Below are 17626 nucleotides of genomic sequence, written 5' to 3' on the forward strand. Positions count from 1 at the left end.
AAACAAAGGGTTTGTAATTATAGCAGTTTATGTGGATGATTTAAACATCCTTGGGACCTCTGGGGAAATCGCCCAAACAGTCGAATATCTAAAGAAAGAATTTGAAATGAAAGACCTAGGCAAGACAAAATTCTGTTTGGGATTACAGCTTGAGTACATTGGTAATGGAATCCTTGTGCATCAAAAGGCATACACAGAAAAAGTAACTCAAGAGGTTTGAAATGGACCAAGCTCACCCATTGACCAGCCCAATGGTTGTTAGAAGCTTAGACTTGGATAAAGATCCATTTGGTCCAAAGAAGGCCGATAAAGAAGTGCTCGGACCTGAAGTGTCATACCTCAGTGCTATAGGAGCGTTAATGTTCTTGGATAGCCACACTAGACCGGACATATGTTTTGCTGTGAATCTCCTAGCAAGATTTAGTTCTTGTCCAACCCAAAGGCACTGGAATGGAATTAAGCATTTACTTCGTTACCTACAAGGGACAACAGATTTGGGTTTATATTATACTAACCATAACAAAGAAGGTTTAGTTGGTTTTGCTGATGCAGGTTACTTATCGGATCCGCATAACTCTAGGTCTCAAATCGGCTATGTGTTTACACATGATGGTACGGCGATCTCGTGGCGTTCTATGAAGCAAACTCTTGTGGCCACATCATCAAATCATGCGGAGATCCTAGCAATTCATGAAGCCAGCCGTGAGTGTATTTGGTTGAGGTCCATGACTCAACATATTCGGACTGATAGTGGCATGGACGACAAAAGGGAAGCAACCGTGATCTATGAAGACAATACGGCCTGCATCGCACAGCTCAAGGAAGGTTACATCAAGGGAGATCGGACGAAGCACATCCTACCGAAGTTCTTCTTCACACACGAACTATAAAAGGCCAGAGAAGTTCGAGTGGTGCAAGTGCAATCATGCGACAACTCAGCCGATCTCTTCACTAAGGCATTACCGACAACAACGTTCAAGAAGCTCACGCACCAGATTTGAATGCGGAGGCTTAAGGACTTAGAGTGATGCTTGGAACAGAGGGAGCAATGTGTGCTGTACTCTTTTTCCTTCACCGTGGTTTTGTCCCGCTGGGTTTTCCTGGTAAGGTTTTAATGAGGCAGCAACCCCCTAGCGTATTGCATCGATCCCTTAGCATCGACATGGTTATGTCATCCAAGGGGAGTGTTATAAACCACTTCTCGGATGGACTCCATAACCAGGCCCATACACGGCGTGTTCATGGCCCGTGTCCGTCCAAGACAATAAGGCCCATCGGCCAATAGGTTTTGTGTTAGTCGGTTATGTACTTTACTATATATACATGTGTAACCTCGAGTTTATTCAATAATAAGAACAAGAGAATTACATATTTCGATTCTCTAAATTACAACAAGTTTTTTTTTGTCGTTTCTGGGAAACCTGTTTGTGGAAAAGGAGATCTCAGGCTTGCAGTGACATGGTTGGATTGTTGTAGTGTTTTGCCATTCGTTCGTGCATCAATCTTCTTTTTTTTTAATGTAAGTGCGGAGTCATGACTTATCTAAGCGTTATATTATATGTTTCTGTCAAGATTGGTTGATTGCCTTTGTTTTATGTGTGATTTATATGGTGTTTATGGCCTTGCATAGCTGTTGTTGTGGTTCTGGTTATGGAAGAGTCGGCTGGAGATGGAGATTATCGAGGAGAGATCGACGGAAGGTGACGCTAGAGATTCAGTGTCGACCGAGACCATGTGGGTGTCGGTTATCATCAGGTGTTTTCATGATGGTAGCACGATGGGTACCGATTGATATCAGAGAGAGGTGCTGATCAACACCAGTGATGATTTAATATTGTTAAGTGCAACTGTCAATTGATAGCAAGTACCAACATGCATGGTTAGTGTTTCATTATTGCATGGTTTGCTAGTTTGGTTGTTTGTAGATTGACTATTGTATATTAGCACTTTCGAATATAGCTTAGTAGATGAGAGGATCGCCTCACTAAGTATTTATAATAATATTCACGTCTCTCTTTTCTGTTTTGGTGCAAGTAAAAGCAATGTGTGACTATGGAATTCTCACAATGAGGATGAGGATAATCTAGGAATTCATTGGTTGTTGTGATTTATTATTATTGTTTATGTTTGGTTACTTGTTCTGAAATTGTTGTTGGAAAGAACTTTTACTGATATCTCTTTTTGTTTTACACTTTCTTAGGCATCTTTTTAGTCATGTATTGCATTGTTTAGAGTTTGTCCTTAGTGTTTTAGGCCCCTTACCTTAGATATTTGTATTTAGGTTGTTTAGGGTGTTGTATTGCTGCATTGTTGCATTTTGGATGTAAACAGGTACTTTGGAGCTTAAAAAGAGCAAAAATAAGGATGGACAAGTTCCAGCTATTACCAAAGAGAAGAAAAGGAGGAAAATATGCAAAAGAGGAATAATCTGAGCCTTAATCCGAAGGTGTGATTATGCAGAAGCACATTTTGTGGCTTCAACCCGAACTAGAGAAGCCAAGAACAAGAAAACCCATCTGATGCTCCACCCGAAGGGGAACTCGACCCTAGCATCGTGTAGACACCTCAGATGATAGATGGTGCAGCTAGGTCAAGTGCTTTTCATATATAAACCCTCTCTTAACTCATTTTCAGGACGAGTAGCGAGAGCCACCACACATACTGTTAGCCAATTTTTACATTTCTTGAGCTTTTTTAGGATTTCTTATTTTTCTGTTAATGCAAAATCTTCTACTTTTGATTTTGTATTACATTTTGCTTCTTTTTCGATATATCGGTTACTTTTATTTCCAGCATTTCTGCTATGCAATTCTTGTTCATTTATGAGTTTATGTCATTTACCATGAAATCTGAGTACTAAATCAAAGTTTCTAAGGATGAGATAGGCTAGTATGTGTTCTTAATCGATTAGGAGGTTGTAGATTGTTTGTTTTATGAAATTTTCCTTCTGGATTAGTGTTCTTAATGCTAATTTTGAACTGAGAGGTTGGGATTAGATCTTAGGCATTTCCACACTGAGAGGTGCTTGATTAAATGCCTGAATTAACTAATGCCAAAGATTTGCTCACTTAGCCTAAGAGATCAGATGTGTAAAGAGTTTATTGACATGAATGAACTGATTTCTATTGCCTGATCGATTATGTTTCTCTAATGAAAGTTTGGTAACGGAGTAATTAAGTCAGAGTAGCTTCTGCCAATAGATTGGATTAGTTAAAGCTTTGATGTTCATTTTCTAGGGAATAGTTTGCTTGAGGCTTGTAAATATTATAAGTTGATTAAGGATACTTATGAACCAATTACCCCATCCTTAGGAGTTTTCGTATCCTGATTGTTTACTGTTTACCAATAACTCGATCTCATGCCCGATTTGGTACTCGATCACTTCCATCGTGTAGGACTTCGACCTGTTCTAGATTTCTGTTCTTGTTAACTTTGTGCCCGATCACTTACCCGATCCGGTACACGATTGCTTGCATCATGTACCTTGGTCGTGTAGTTCTTTGTTTTTGTTTTCGTATTTATAGGTTGATAGTTGACCCCTCTAATATTACTTGGCTTGACTTGCATTGTTTTGATTGCATCTTATCGCAAAACAACCATTTGGATTGATAATTTTTTGTACTGCAACTGCATAAGAGAATTGTTACCCTGGTGTAAAAACTACTAGCAGTTACTTGCTGGTTAATTAATTAGATTGGGGTTATTTGGTTATTGGTTTATTATTGTTTATGAGGTGATTGATGGCATGTTTAATTTGGGGAAGTTAGTTAATAAGTATAAAATTATTAATTAATGAATTATGGTTAAAATAAAAATGGATCGGGTCATTTCATAAATATACTTTTTACTTTTTATTGTTTAATAAAATTTATAAGATTACATCATTTGCAATATATACAAGCCATTGCCAACTATTTTTCTTTTTAATAAAGAAATGAAAGGATGAAAATAATCAAAATTCTATTTATTTACATAAAAAGCATATATCTAAAAAGTAATTTAAAACCAACCATTGAATTTACAAAATGAAAATGTATATTTGTTACATTATTTGTTGTAAATTTTTATTATATAATATTTTTAGTAAAATTATGGAATAGAAATCTTCAAGACTAAATTCGACTTACTTTAGCCAAATTATGATGAACATGTGAACTTTTCTTTTCACCAATGTATGTCTAACATCATGTTTCTATTTCGAGCTTTGATGAGACCCCTTTATCGCATTGATTAGAACTTTATTGACCAGAGGATAACCACAAATCTAGACTTGTTGCATCGTCGCTGTTAAAAGAATCTTAGTTTCTGCAGTCAAAGAAGAGAAAGTGTGTTTCAAATTTGAAGAACCCCAAGCCTTAGATATCCCTTGATAATCATTGATTATTCATCCTCCTCTAGCTTGTTGACTTTGGAGATTAAATCTGGCAACAAAATTATAATTCATAAAAAGTGTTGCCGATGGCAACCAAGAAGATAAATGTGTCATTGTAGATCTTGCGTGCATAGAAATCGTATCTTAAAAGACTTAAATCTATTATGTAACTTCTACATGTGCTTTCAAAACTAGATTCGAGAAATTTTCACGAACTTTATTGAAAACAAAATTATTTGTACTTTCCGTATTCTCCACATGAACAAAAACGGGAGAAGTTTCTGCGCCATTGAAACATTTTGGGTGTGATAGAAATCCAGTATTTTGTGTGATGTTAACTTCGATGTCTTGGTTGAAAGTTCAGAGAAGTAGGTTATTTGATAGTCTTTAAGGGATAACTACAAAAGGGCAGATGAATAAAGCTTGGTTAATGGTTTCCTTCTCAATACGGAAACGAGAATAAATTGGATCAAGATTCATACCTTTCGAGCTTCAACGACCGTAAAAAAAACTTAAGCACGATATAGGTAACGTATGTAGAAATGTTTCATTTTTGGTATTATCGAGAGTTTTCAAATTTTGTTTTTTAAGTCGACGGAATCATGGGAGAGAGTGGGATGATCTTGAAAGTCATGAGAGTTGTAGGTTAGAAACCAATACCCCGATCGACTTGTATAAATACCTGAACTGTATAGGTTGTATGTCTTTTTTTTTTTTGAATTATTGGGAGTTAAAATTTTTTTTTTTAAGTCGATGGAACCATGAAAGAAGATGGGATGATCTTAGAAGTCATGAGGGTTGTGGGTTAGAAACCAATACCCTGATCGAACTGTATAAATACTCAAAATTGTATAATTCCAAATTTATCCTTCACTATTTTTCTTTGCAGAAAATGAATAATGTAAATAAAATCATAATCAGCTGGATTTCCATGAAGAAACATATTGAACTGATTTCCTATCTTCTTTTGTTTTAAGTAAATAATAAAAGCTCACTGGTCCAAACTAATTTATGTTGTAGGTATGAGAGTAGCTAGAGAAAAATATGTTTAATTCTTACTTGAGATAAAGAAAAATTCACATTATATTTAAGATGCTTCTAGCGGTCTATTTTTGTTTGTATTTAAAATATAATTTAATATATATATAGAATTGTCGTTTGTGAAATTAGCATGTTACAAAATATAAACTGTGAAGCGGTCAAGAAAAAGTAGTTAAAAGATACACAAAAGATAAATACTGAAAAATAAAATAAAAAACCTGACATGATCCATTTTGTTGGCTTGTTATTTAATTTTGTTTTAGTGAACATGTAACTATGTCATAAATACGTAATTAGAGAAATTGTAAAATAATAATTCTAGGTACAAAAAATCAAAATCAACTTTAAAAAAAAAAATTTCCAAAAAAAAATCATTTAAAAGAATTTGACAACAAAAGCTTTTAACTTTATTTTGCAGAAGAAATTACAAATTCTAATCGTTATTGTTTAAGGATAATGACATGAGAACTAAACATAATAATGATAGAGCATTTATTCAACCGATATAAGACTTAGATTGATTGAAAAGAGATTTCTCTAATTTTAGAGTTTGTAAATTAGAGAAATTTGGAACATTAGAAGCTAAAACAATTAGAGAAATTTGAGAGTTAGTAAATTAGAATAAAAGTGAATGCGTCTTGATATGTTTAAAAACAAAAAAAAAAATAACACTATTTACGTTTGAAATCTTTCTTTTTGTTAATCAAATATTAAATTAAAAAAGAATCCAAAATTAATAGTTCAAACTCCAAACTAAAGAAAATGTTTATAAAAATAACTTCAGAGAATACTGATCGACTTAATGAGACAATTTACTTTAAGACGATTTGGACGTTTAAAGTTTATTTAATAGATTTTCTCACTTTTTGATAGTTTGGATGTTTTGTTGCATTTTCTCCATAAATTATTTTCTTATACAATTTTGCAAACGTATAATTAATAATTTTCTTTCAAAAATGTATTTATTATTCTATCACATTATTATTCAAATCGTCAAAATAACACAGCTGAATTCATTAGTTATTGAAAACACTAATAATAAGCCAAAGACTGGGCTTGTCCAATTAAACTAGTTGATCAAAGCACACTTAAATCAAATTTTATATGAGCTCCAATAATGAAACTCGAATTCCTCATTAGATACGAAAACTATATTATTTCTTAACTTTTTGTTCGAAAACATGATTTAAGACCGCTCTGTGTTAACCATGAGGTGGTGGGCTAGTGGTTCTTTCTTTGGTGTAAGAGTCGTCCTATTGGTCTAGGCTAGAGATCAATTCTCCCTAAACGGAAAATTACTCAGCTTTATTTTTTTTGTCACATGGGTATAAGCCCATTGCTTACGGTCCATTTGCATACTTAGAGGGACTCTACCCGTGGGATACCATTTTCCTAGAGAAATTAGTCCCCTTCATAGGTTTAAGGATTTACGCTCTCCGTAAAAAAAAGACTGTTTTGTGTCAAATACTTAAAAAAACCATCGCTCCTTTTCAGTATGTTCCACCCGTATACATCGGTCGAGGCCAAATTTATTACACATTAACAGGCACCAAATATGATCATTACTATATAGCCACTATGCCGTATCAATTAAAAAAAAATAACTCATTTGATTAAAAGATAAAATTTGATTTTCATTACATAATAATCCATTTATTTCCGCACGTGGAACCCACTTGGTGTACTTCCACGTCCTCCCTTATATCACTGACCCACTCATCAAATCAACGCATCTTTATAAGTCCCTTCATCGTCACACACTTCTCTCAAATTATTCCATATTCTTCTAATTTCTCTATTATTTCACTTCAAAATCATTAGATTCTTGCACAACACAACAACGAACTAGCTCCCAAGCTTAAGCTTTATCTTCTTTAGATTTGCCTTTGGCTCTCTCTCCCTCTCTCAATCTCTCTCTCTCTATATATAATGCAAATGACTGAGAGAGGCCGAGCCATGTGGCGCACCTGCCTAGCCTCAGCTTTCCGAACAGCTCTAGCCTGTACATTCGTTGGCGCAGCTACACTTTACGGCCCCGAATGGATCAACCGCCACGTGGCATTCCCGGCCTTCTCTTACGTTACAGTTATCCTCATCATCACCGACGCTACACTCGGAGACACGCTACGTGGCTGCTGGTTAGCTCTTTACGCCACGTGTCAGAGCGTGGGACCTGCGATAGTCACGTTAAAGCTTATAGGACCAGCTCGTCTCACGGCCGAAACCACTGCTCTCGCCGCGGCTCTAGCAGCGTTCGTGGTGGTGCTACCTAACAGTTCTACCCACTTGGTGGCTAAGAGAATCGCGTTAGGCCAGATCGTTCTCATTTATGTTATTGGTTATATAAAAGGAGCTGAGACTGATCCGGTCATGCACCCTCTTCGAGTGGCGGCTAGCACCGCGCTTGGTGTTGTAGCTTGCGTTCTTGCACTTCTCGTCCCACTTCCTCGCTTGGCTACTTGTGAGGTACTATATCTCNTAGAATTGTCGTTTGTGAAATTAGCATGTTACAAAATATAAACTGTGAAGCGGTCAAGAAAAAGTAGTTAAAAGATACACAAAAGATAAATACTGAAAAATAAAATAAAAAACCTGACATGATCCATTTTGTTGGCTTGTTATTTAATTTTGTTTTAGTGAACATGTAACTATGTCATAAATACGTAATTAGAGAAATTGTAAAATAATAATTCTAGGTACAAAAAATCAAAATCAACTTTAAAAAAAAAAATTTCCAAAAAAAAATCATTTAAAAGAATTTGACAACAAAAGCTTTTAACTTTATTTTGCAGAAGAAATTACAAATTCTAATCGTTATTGTTTAAGGATAATGACATGAGAACTAAACATAATAATGATAGAGCATTTATTCAACCGATATAAGACTTAGATTGATTGAAAAGAGATTTCTCTAATTTTAGAGTTTGTAAATTAGAGAAATTTGGAACATTAGAAGCTAAAACAATTAGAGAAATTTGAGAGTTAGTAAATTAGAATAAAAGTGAATGCGTCTTGATATGTTTAAAAACAAAAAAAAAAATAACACTATTTACGTTTGAAATCTTTCTTTTTGTTAATCAAATATTAAATTAAAAAAGAATCCAAAATTAATAGTTCAAACTCCAAACTAAAGAAAATGTTTATAAAAATAACTTCAGAGAATACTGATCGACTTAATGAGACAATTTACTTTAAGACGATTTGGACGTTTAAAGTTTATTTAATAGATTTTCTCACTTTTTGATAGTTTGGATGTTTTGTTGCATTTTCTCCATAAATTATTTTCTTATACAATTTTGCAAACGTATAATTAATAATTTTCTTTCAAAAATGTATTTATTATTCTATCACATTATTATTCAAATCGTCAAAATAACACAGCTGAATTCATTAGTTATTGAAAACACTAATAATAAGCCAAAGACTGGGCTTGTCCAATTAAACTAGTTGATCAAAGCACACTTAAATCAAATTTTATATGAGCTCCAATAATGAAACTCGAATTCCTCATTAGATACGAAAACTATATTATTTCTTAACTTTTTGTTCGAAAACATGATTTAAGACCGCTCTGTGTTAACCATGAGGTGGTGGGCTAGTGGTTCTTTCTTTGGTGTAAGAGTCGTCCTATTGGTCTAGGCTAGAGATCAATTCTCCCTAAACGGAAAATTACTCAGCTTTATTTTTTTTGTCACATGGGTATAAGCCCATTGCTTACGGTCCATTTGCATACTTAGAGGGACTCTACCCGTGGGATACCATTTTCCTAGAGAAATTAGTCCCCTTCATAGGTTTAAGGATTTACGCTCTCCGTAAAAAAAAGACTGTTTTGTGTCAAATACTTAAAAAAACCATCGCTCCTTTTCAGTATGTTCCACCCGTATACATCGGTCGAGGCCAAATTTATTACACATTAACAGGCACCAAATATGATCATTACTATATAGCCACTATGCCGTATCAATTAAAAAAAAATAACTCATTTGATTAAAAGATAAAATTTGATTTTCATTACATAATAATCCATTTATTTCCGCACGTGGAACCCACTTGGTGTACTTCCACGTCCTCCCTTATATCACTGACCCACTCATCAAATCAACGCATCTTTATAAGTCCCTTCATCGTCACACACTTCTCTCAAATTATTCCATATTCTTCTAATTTCTCTATTATTTCACTTCAAAATCATTAGATTCTTGCACAACACAACAACGAACTAGCTCCCAAGCTTAAGCTTTATCTTCTTTAGATTTGCCTTTGGCTCTCTCTCCCTCTCTCAATCTCTCTCTCTCTATATATAATGCAAATGACTGAGAGAGGCCGAGCCATGTGGCGCACCTGCCTAGCCTCAGCTTTCCGAACAGCTCTAGCCTGTACATTCGTTGGCGCAGCTACACTTTACGGCCCCGAATGGATCAACCGCCACGTGGCATTCCCGGCCTTCTCTTACGTTACAGTTATCCTCATCATCACCGACGCTACACTCGGAGACACGCTACGTGGCTGCTGGTTAGCTCTTTACGCCACGTGTCAGAGCGTGGGACCTGCGATAGTCACGTTAAAGCTTATAGGACCAGCTCGTCTCACGGCCGAAACCACTGCTCTCGCCGCGGCTCTAGCAGCGTTCGTGGTGGTGCTACCTAACAGTTCTACCCACTTGGTGGCTAAGAGAATCGCGTTAGGCCAGATCGTTCTCATTTATGTTATTGGTTATATAAAAGGAGCTGAGACTGATCCGGTCATGCACCCTCTTCGAGTGGCGGCTAGCACCGCGCTTGGTGTTGTAGCTTGCGTTCTTGCACTTCTCGTCCCACTTCCTCGCTTGGCTACTTGTGAGGTACTATATCTCTCTCTCTCTTAATAGTCAAATATATACATATAAATATCCCAACTTGTTTACGTATATGTGTGCACACATGTAACTCTCTACGTGTTTGTATTTGCATGTGAAAAAAAAGTAGCTAATGTGTATATTTCACGATTTAGAAAAATGTTACATAATTTTTGGGGGTTATTTCCATTAAAAGAGGAATTATAAGTTTGGTTGAAATTTTTAATGATTTTCTCGACGTATACGTGTTCGAATTAGATTGATGAACAAATGAAGTAACGAGAAAATTTATAGATATTATAGCATGTCATAAAATATTGGTGGACTTGCTAGTACAGTCACAAAACATGTTGACGTGGGTGTTAAAGTGTGTTGCTAACTTTATTCCGTCCTACATTATTGGGTCTGATTGGTAAAGTATCCAAAGCTGTAAGTTGAAATTGTAAGCTGAAGTTGTAAGCTTTTACGGAATAGTGTAAAACTGTAAGAAAGAGTTGTACATGAAAGCGGTACAAAAAAACTGAGAGTAAAATTTTTAATAAAGTGTTTAGTAAAGTTTTTATAATTGGTAAAAAAATTAAAAACTGTACATTTGTACCGTTTTATTTTTGGTTACCAATCACACCCATTATATACTATACTAATCTTCCTTATGTCACCAACCACCGCTGAAAATTTTGTCTTAATTCTTCCCAATATTGCGTACAAGCTGTGTCGCATCACAGACAAATACGATTCCCTTTTTTGATTAATTTATATAATCCCTAAAATTATATATGCTTCTTCGTGCATAGTACTACTAAATCAAACCTATTGGCAATGGCATGGGATTCTCTCTGATCTGATAATATTAAGAAAAATAAAATAGAAAATTAATAATTAATTTTTAAATTTTTAGGTGAAACAAAGCAGCAAAGAGCTTGGTCAGAACATAACGACGAGAGTGAAGTTGTACATGAAGGCTTTTTGCACCGAGGATGCCATGTCAGCAACGGCGTCAGTCTCACAGGCTCGAGTGCTGGCTCGTACTTCCTCCAAGCTTTATCAAACAATCAAACGTTACCAAGTAATTAACTATATTTCTCATAATAACATACTAGCTATTTATGCTTACAAAAATAGTATAAATGTATGTATACAATATTTCTAATATGGGAATGTTTTTGTGTATATAGCCAAGCATGACATGGGAGAGGCTTCCATTTAAGATATGGAGGTGGCAAAACGTGAATGATAACAAAGGAGAGAAACTACAAAGCATGGAGATTGCTCTTAGAGGAATGGAAATGGTAGTAGCAAGCAAATCTCCTATTCCTACGAGCTTACTTGAGGGTGAAGTAAAAGACGGTCTCAAGAATATACAAGAACGTGTAATTCTCTCAATCAAACGAGCAAACAATAGTCCGCAACCGTCGGTAACACCAGAATCCGATCCCAAAAAATCCGATGAAGAGTGCCTCCAAACACTTCAGGAAATCCCGGGAACGTCTCAAGATTTGCCCTTTTACTTTTTCTTGTTCTGCCTCAGGCTCCTTGAAACCATCACAATGGCTAAACCGGAGGAGAACAAAGTCAAGGTCTTAGAAAAATCCAAAACGAGGTCTTGGATAAACGATTGGGACAGCAAGAAGGTCATGCCCGTGTTAAAGCTCTCGCTTTCGTTAGGTTTTGCCATTTTGCTAGGTTCGATGTTTAGTAAGCCAAACGGATATTGGGCTGGTTTACCTGTAGCGGTCAGCTTCGCAGCGGCTAGAGAGGCGACGTTTAAAGTGGCGAATGTGAAGGCACAAGGGACAGTGATAGGAACGGTGTATGGAGTGATGGGTTGTTTTGTGTTTCAGAAGTTTTTGTCAGTTAGGTTTCTTTCGCTGCTTCCATGGTTTCTCTTCTCTAGCTTCTTGAGCAGGAGCCGGATGTACGGACAGGCCGGTGGTATATCGGCAGCTATAGGAGCCGTTTTGATTCTCGGAAGGAAGAATTTTGGCCCACCAAGCGAGTTCGCGATCGAGAGAATCATCGAGACGTTTATTGGTTTGTCTTGTGCCATCATGGTGGAGCTTATCTTTCAGCCCACGAGAGCCGCTAACATAGCTAAACTTGAGCTCTCTAGAAGCTTCCACGCTTTGTACGAGTGTGCAAGCTTGTTTGGAGCTAAAGCGAGTAAAGCAGAGATAATGGAGAGTCAAAAGAAGTTGAGAAGTCACTTAAATGAGCTCAAGAAGTTCACGGCAGAAGCCCATGCAGAGCCANCTATATATAATGCAAATGACTGAGAGAGGCCGAGCCATGTGGCGCACCTGCCTAGCCTCAGCTTTCCGAACAGCTCTAGCCTGTACATTCGTTGGCGCAGCTACACTTTACGGCCCCGAATGGATCAACCGCCACGTGGCATTCCCGGCCTTCTCTTACGTTACAGTTATCCTCATCATCACCGACGCTACACTCGGAGACACGCTACGTGGCTGCTGGTTAGCTCTTTACGCCACGTGTCAGAGCGTGGGACCTGCGATAGTCACGTTAAAGCTTATAGGTCCCGCTCGTCTCACGGCCGAAACCACTGCTCTCGCCGCGGCTCTAGCGGCGTTCGTGGTTGTGTTACCTAACAGTTCGACCCACTTGGTGGCTAAGAGAATCGCGTTAGGCCAGATCGTTCTCATTTATGTTATTGGTTATATTAAAGGAGCTGAGACTGATCCGGTTATGCACCCTCTTCGAGTGGCGGCTAGCACCGCGCTTGGTGTTATAGCTTGCGTTCTTGCTCTTCTCGTCCCACTTCCTCGCTTGGCTACTTGTGAGGTACTATATCTCTCTCGCTCTCTCTCTCAATGAACAATAGTCAATATATACATATAAATATCCCAACTTGTTACGTATATGTGCACACATGTACCTCTCTCTACGTGTTTGTTATTGCATGTGAAAACAAAATTAGCTATCCGTATATTTTTCACGATTTAGAAAAAATGTTAACATAATTTTAGGGAGTTATTTCCATTAAAAGAGGATTTTTTTTTTTTTTTGTTAAACCACTAGAAGAGGAATTATAAGTTTGGTTGTAATTTTAATGATTTTCTCGACGTATACGTGTTCGAATTAGATTGATGAACAAATGAAGTAACGAGAAAATTAATAGATATTATAGCATGTCATAAAATATTGGTGGACTTGCTAGTACAGTCACAAAACATGTTGACGTGGGTGTTAAAGTGTGTTGCTAACTTTATTCCGTCCTACATTATTGGGTCTGATTGGTAAAGTATCCAAAGCTGTAAGTTGAAATTGTAAGCTGAAGTTGTAAGCTTTTACGGAATAGTGTAAAACTGTAAGAAAGAGTTGTACATGAAAGCGGTACAAAAAAACTGAGAGTAAAATTTTTAATAAAGTGTTTAGTAAAGTTTTTATAATTGGTAAAAAAATTAAAAACTGTACATTTGTACCGTTTTATTTTTGGTTACCAATCACACCCATTATATACTATACTAATCTTCCTTATGTCACCAACCACCGCTGAAAATTTTGTCTTAATTCTTCCCAATATTGCGTACAAGCTGTGTCGCATCACAGACAAATACGATTCCCTTTTTTGATTAATTTATATAATCCCTAAAATTATATATGCTTCTTCGTGCATAGTACTACTAAATCAAACCTATTGGCAATGGCATGGGATTCTCTCTGATCTGATAATATTAAGAAAAATAAAATAGAAAATTAATAATTAATTTTTAAATTTTTAGGTGAAACAAAGCAGCAAAGAGCTTGGTCAGAACATAACGACGAGAGTGAAGTTGTACATGAAGGCTTTTTGCACCGAGGATGCCATGTCAGCAACGGCGTCAGTCTCACAGGCTCGAGTGCTGGCTCGTACTTCCTCCAAGCTTTATCAAACAATCAAACGTTACCAAGTAATTAACTATATTTCTCATAATAACATACTAGCTATTTATGCTTACAAAAATAGTATAAATGTATGTATACAATATTTCTAATATGGGAATGTTTTTGTGTATATAGCCAAGCATGACATGGGAGAGGCTTCCATTTAAGATATGGAGGTGGCAAAACGTGAATGATAACAAAGGAGAGAAACTACAAAGCATGGAGATTGCTCTTAGAGGAATGGAAATGGTAGTAGCAAGCAAATCTCCTATTCCTACGAGCTTACTTGAGGGTGAAGTAAAAGACGGTCTCAAGAATATACAAGAACGTGTAATTCTCTCAATCAAACGAGCAAACAATAGTCCGCAACCGTCGGTAACACCAGAATCCGATCCCAAAAAATCCGATGAAGAGTGCCTCCAAACACTTCAGGAAATCCCGGGAACGTCTCAAGATTTGCCCTTTTACTTTTTCTTGTTCTGCCTCAGGCTCCTTGAAACCATCACAATGGCTAAACCGGAGGAGAACAAAGTCAAGGTCTTAGAAAAATCCAAAACGAGGTCTTGGATAAACGATTGGGACAGCAAGAAGGTCATGCCCGTGTTAAAGCTCTCGCTTTCGTTAGGTTTTGCCATTTTGCTAGGTTCGATGTTTAGTAAGCCAAACGGATATTGGGCTGGTTTACCTGTAGCGGTCAGCTTCGCAGCGGCTAGAGAGGCGACGTTTAAAGTGGCGAATGTGAAGGCACAAGGGACAGTGATAGGAACGGTGTATGGAGTGATGGGTTGTTTTGTGTTTCAGAAGTTTTTGTCAGTTAGGTTTCTTTCGCTGCTTCCATGGTTTCTCTTCTCTAGCTTCTTGAGCAGGAGCCGGATGTACGGACAGGCCGGTGGTATATCGGCAGCTATAGGAGCCGTTTTGATTCTCGGAAGGAAGAATTTTGGCCCACCAAGCGAGTTCGCGATCGAGAGAATCATCGAGACGTTTATTGGTTTGTCTTGTGCCATCATGGTGGAGCTCATCTTTCAGCCCACGAGAGCCGCTAACATAGCTAAACTTGAGCTCTCTAGAAGCTTCCACGCTTTGTACGAGTGTGCAAGCTTGTTTGGAGCTAAAGCGAGTAAAGCAGAGATAATGGAGAGTCAAAAGAAGTTGAGAAGTCACTTAAATGAGCTCAAGAAGTTCACGGCAGAAGCCCATGCAGAGCCAAGTTTCTGGTTTTCGCCTTTCAACTTTTCTTGCTACGAAAAGCTGTTCAAGTCATTATCTAAGATGGCTGATCTATTGCAATTCAGCGGTTACGCTATAGGCTTTCTTGGAGAACAAGGAAAGACAAAATCACCACAGTGCAAGGAGATTTTAAGCAACGTAGACAAAGATCTCAAGAGTCTAACAGGGAGCATAGGTCTTTTAGCCAAATCATACGAAGAAATCACACTGCTTAAATCACTCGACGCCCTCGAAAAGGCACTGGCCAAGAGCGACAACACCTCATGGGACATTGAGCTGGGGAAGACACCAAACCCTAGCTTCTCAACCGTCGTGAGCGAGCCGGAGAAGATTTTAGAGACATATCTCCAGCATTGCAGAAGCGTGGCGGATGGAATATTCCGTGTGGAAGAAGGAGACGACGGAGAAGAGGTCAAAGTGGACAAGAGTGAGGTCGTGTTGAGTTTGAGCGCATTAGGGTTTTGTGTGGAGAAGATTGGGAAAGAGACAAGAGAGATTGAAGAGATGGTTAAAGAGGTTGTGCAATCAGAGAACCCTTCAAGCCATGTTAACTTGCATGAGATCTCTTGCAAAATACGTTCTTTGTATAAATGATGATGTATCTTCTCATTGATAAACAATAATGACGTGTGAAAGAAGGAAATGTTTGTTTTTGTGTTTACCTTTTCTGTAATAAGGCTATGTGGTTAACCGGTTATACTTATACCAATACCACCAACAATAACAATACCAATTGTGTGAAGTAAAAAAGACTTAAAAGTGGTTACAAAAAGTACGAAGGTTTTTTCCTGTAATCTTGGGCCTATTTGAGAGGGTCCAATAAGGCCCTTTTTTTTAAATGACGAAATATTAGTTTTAAAAAGAAAGTGTGGCTGCTGGGATTCGAGACCATAACAATGTGTAGAATTCTACTGCTATACACAATAAAAGAAGTTTATAAAAGAAAAATACATTCAGAATATCACACATGAATTTTTGAAAAGTATACTTTTCAAAAATGGTTATTGGATCACATAATTTTATATGTATATGATATTATGTTTCATAAAAAAAACATTTAAAATTATGTGATCCAATATCCTATTACATTAAAATTATTAGATACGTTAACCACAACGCTGAATTTTTTATTTTAAACATTTGTGATTGTAAGGGATTAAAGCAAATTGATGCGTAAACTAAAGCAAATTGTGTCATATTGTTTTGTCTATGTATGTTTATATGTTTGCATAATGTTAATACTAATAAGTTTCAAGTTGTTTTCTTAAAAACTACTACATCTTACATTTTAAAGATTTTAACATTAATGCTACCTCTTAATATTATATGTTCTAATATTTCCTGTGTTTAAGGGATTACAAAACTTATATCTGAAATAATAATTATTCTTAGAGACAATAATATTTCAAAATAAAACAAATTTAGAAAATTAAAAAATTTGGGGTTTAGTTATTTAATTTTACTGATAAAAATTGGGATGATACACATACTTTTGTTGAAAATAAAATAATTAAACCGTCGTATAGCATTAATCATGTGTACCGTGCTGTTTGATTTATAGTTTTGAAACAAAAGCCCACATCAAAATATAGTGAAAACAAAATCAAATAACCTAAAAAAAGTTTAAATCGTAAGCATAATACTAGTCTAAATCAAAAACTTCTAAACATTATATAGAACAAGATATTCACCCGCGATACACCGCGGGACTATTTTTTAATAAAAAATAATAATTTGTTTTATAGACTAACTATATATATAACTAATGTTTAATTTGTATTTTTAAAAATTTACAACCTTACAAATATAGATATATGAGTTAGTATAGAAATTAGAAAGTATTTTGTTAGTAGTATAGAATTCCTATGTGTATTAAAAGTAGAAATGTTATATCGACCGCTAATACTTAACTATGTATGTTTTGTTCATATATTTATAGAAAAGTAGATGTTATATTCATGAAATATAAACAAACCAATAAACTAATTGACCCGTGGTTCAATCAGTCCGACTAATTGACCCAACAACCCGAAAGACTTCTGATTCACCTTCCGGTCCGATTTCAAAAACATTGTCGTTTATTAATTAAGCCGATTGTTTAGGAAATGTCTGTATGGAGAAAATATTGTTTTGTAAAATTGGAAACTTAATATTAATTAAATTAATTATAAACTTAATACTTAATGTTAAAGGGAGTGGTTTTGATTGTTTTGGAAATTTTATTAGGATAGGAAATCTTGTTTCCAAAAATTAAAAATTAATATTAATTA

At 36.2% G+C, this 17626-nt stretch overlaps 2 protein-coding genes across 2 annotated transcripts; both read left to right on the top strand.

The window, feature by feature from the left end:
- On the top strand, positions 9536-12499 carry LOC104704415 (the record flags this gene model as incomplete). The annotated part of the gene is made up of 3 exons (XM_010420510.2): positions 9536-10253; positions 11146-11313; positions 11423-12499. Coding segments are annotated over exons 1-3 (1782 nt in total), but the record flags the coding sequence as incomplete, so codon positions are not given.
- LOC104700645 lies at positions 12505-16053 on the top strand. The gene is made up of 3 exons (XM_010416183.1): positions 12505-13043; positions 13985-14152; positions 14262-16053. The coding sequence occupies exons 1-3, from the start codon at positions 12507-12509 to the stop codon at positions 15948-15950; spliced, it is 2394 nt and encodes a 797-aa protein (XP_010414485.1). The 5' UTR covers positions 12505-12506; the 3' UTR covers positions 15951-16053.

Source organism: Camelina sativa, chromosome 7 (genome assembly GCF_000633955.1).
Source record: "Camelina sativa cultivar DH55 chromosome 7, Cs, whole genome shotgun sequence".
NCBI lineage: Eukaryota > Viridiplantae > Streptophyta > Magnoliopsida > Brassicales > Brassicaceae > Camelina > Camelina sativa.

Bases quoted from the DNA above. Each gene is read 5' to 3' on its own strand.
- LOC104700645 (XM_010416183.1), top strand. From the start codon at position 12,507: ATGCAAATGACTGAGAGAGGCCGAGCCATGTGGCGCACCTGCCTAGCC. The intron at 13,044-13,984 runs GTACTATATCTC...TTAAATTTTTAG, and splicing joins CTCGCTTGGCTACTTGTGAG to GTGAAACAAAGCAGCAAAGA. The intron at 14,153-14,261 runs GTAATTAACTAT...TTGTGTATATAG, and splicing joins AAACAATCAAACGTTACCAA to CCAAGCATGACATGGGAGAG.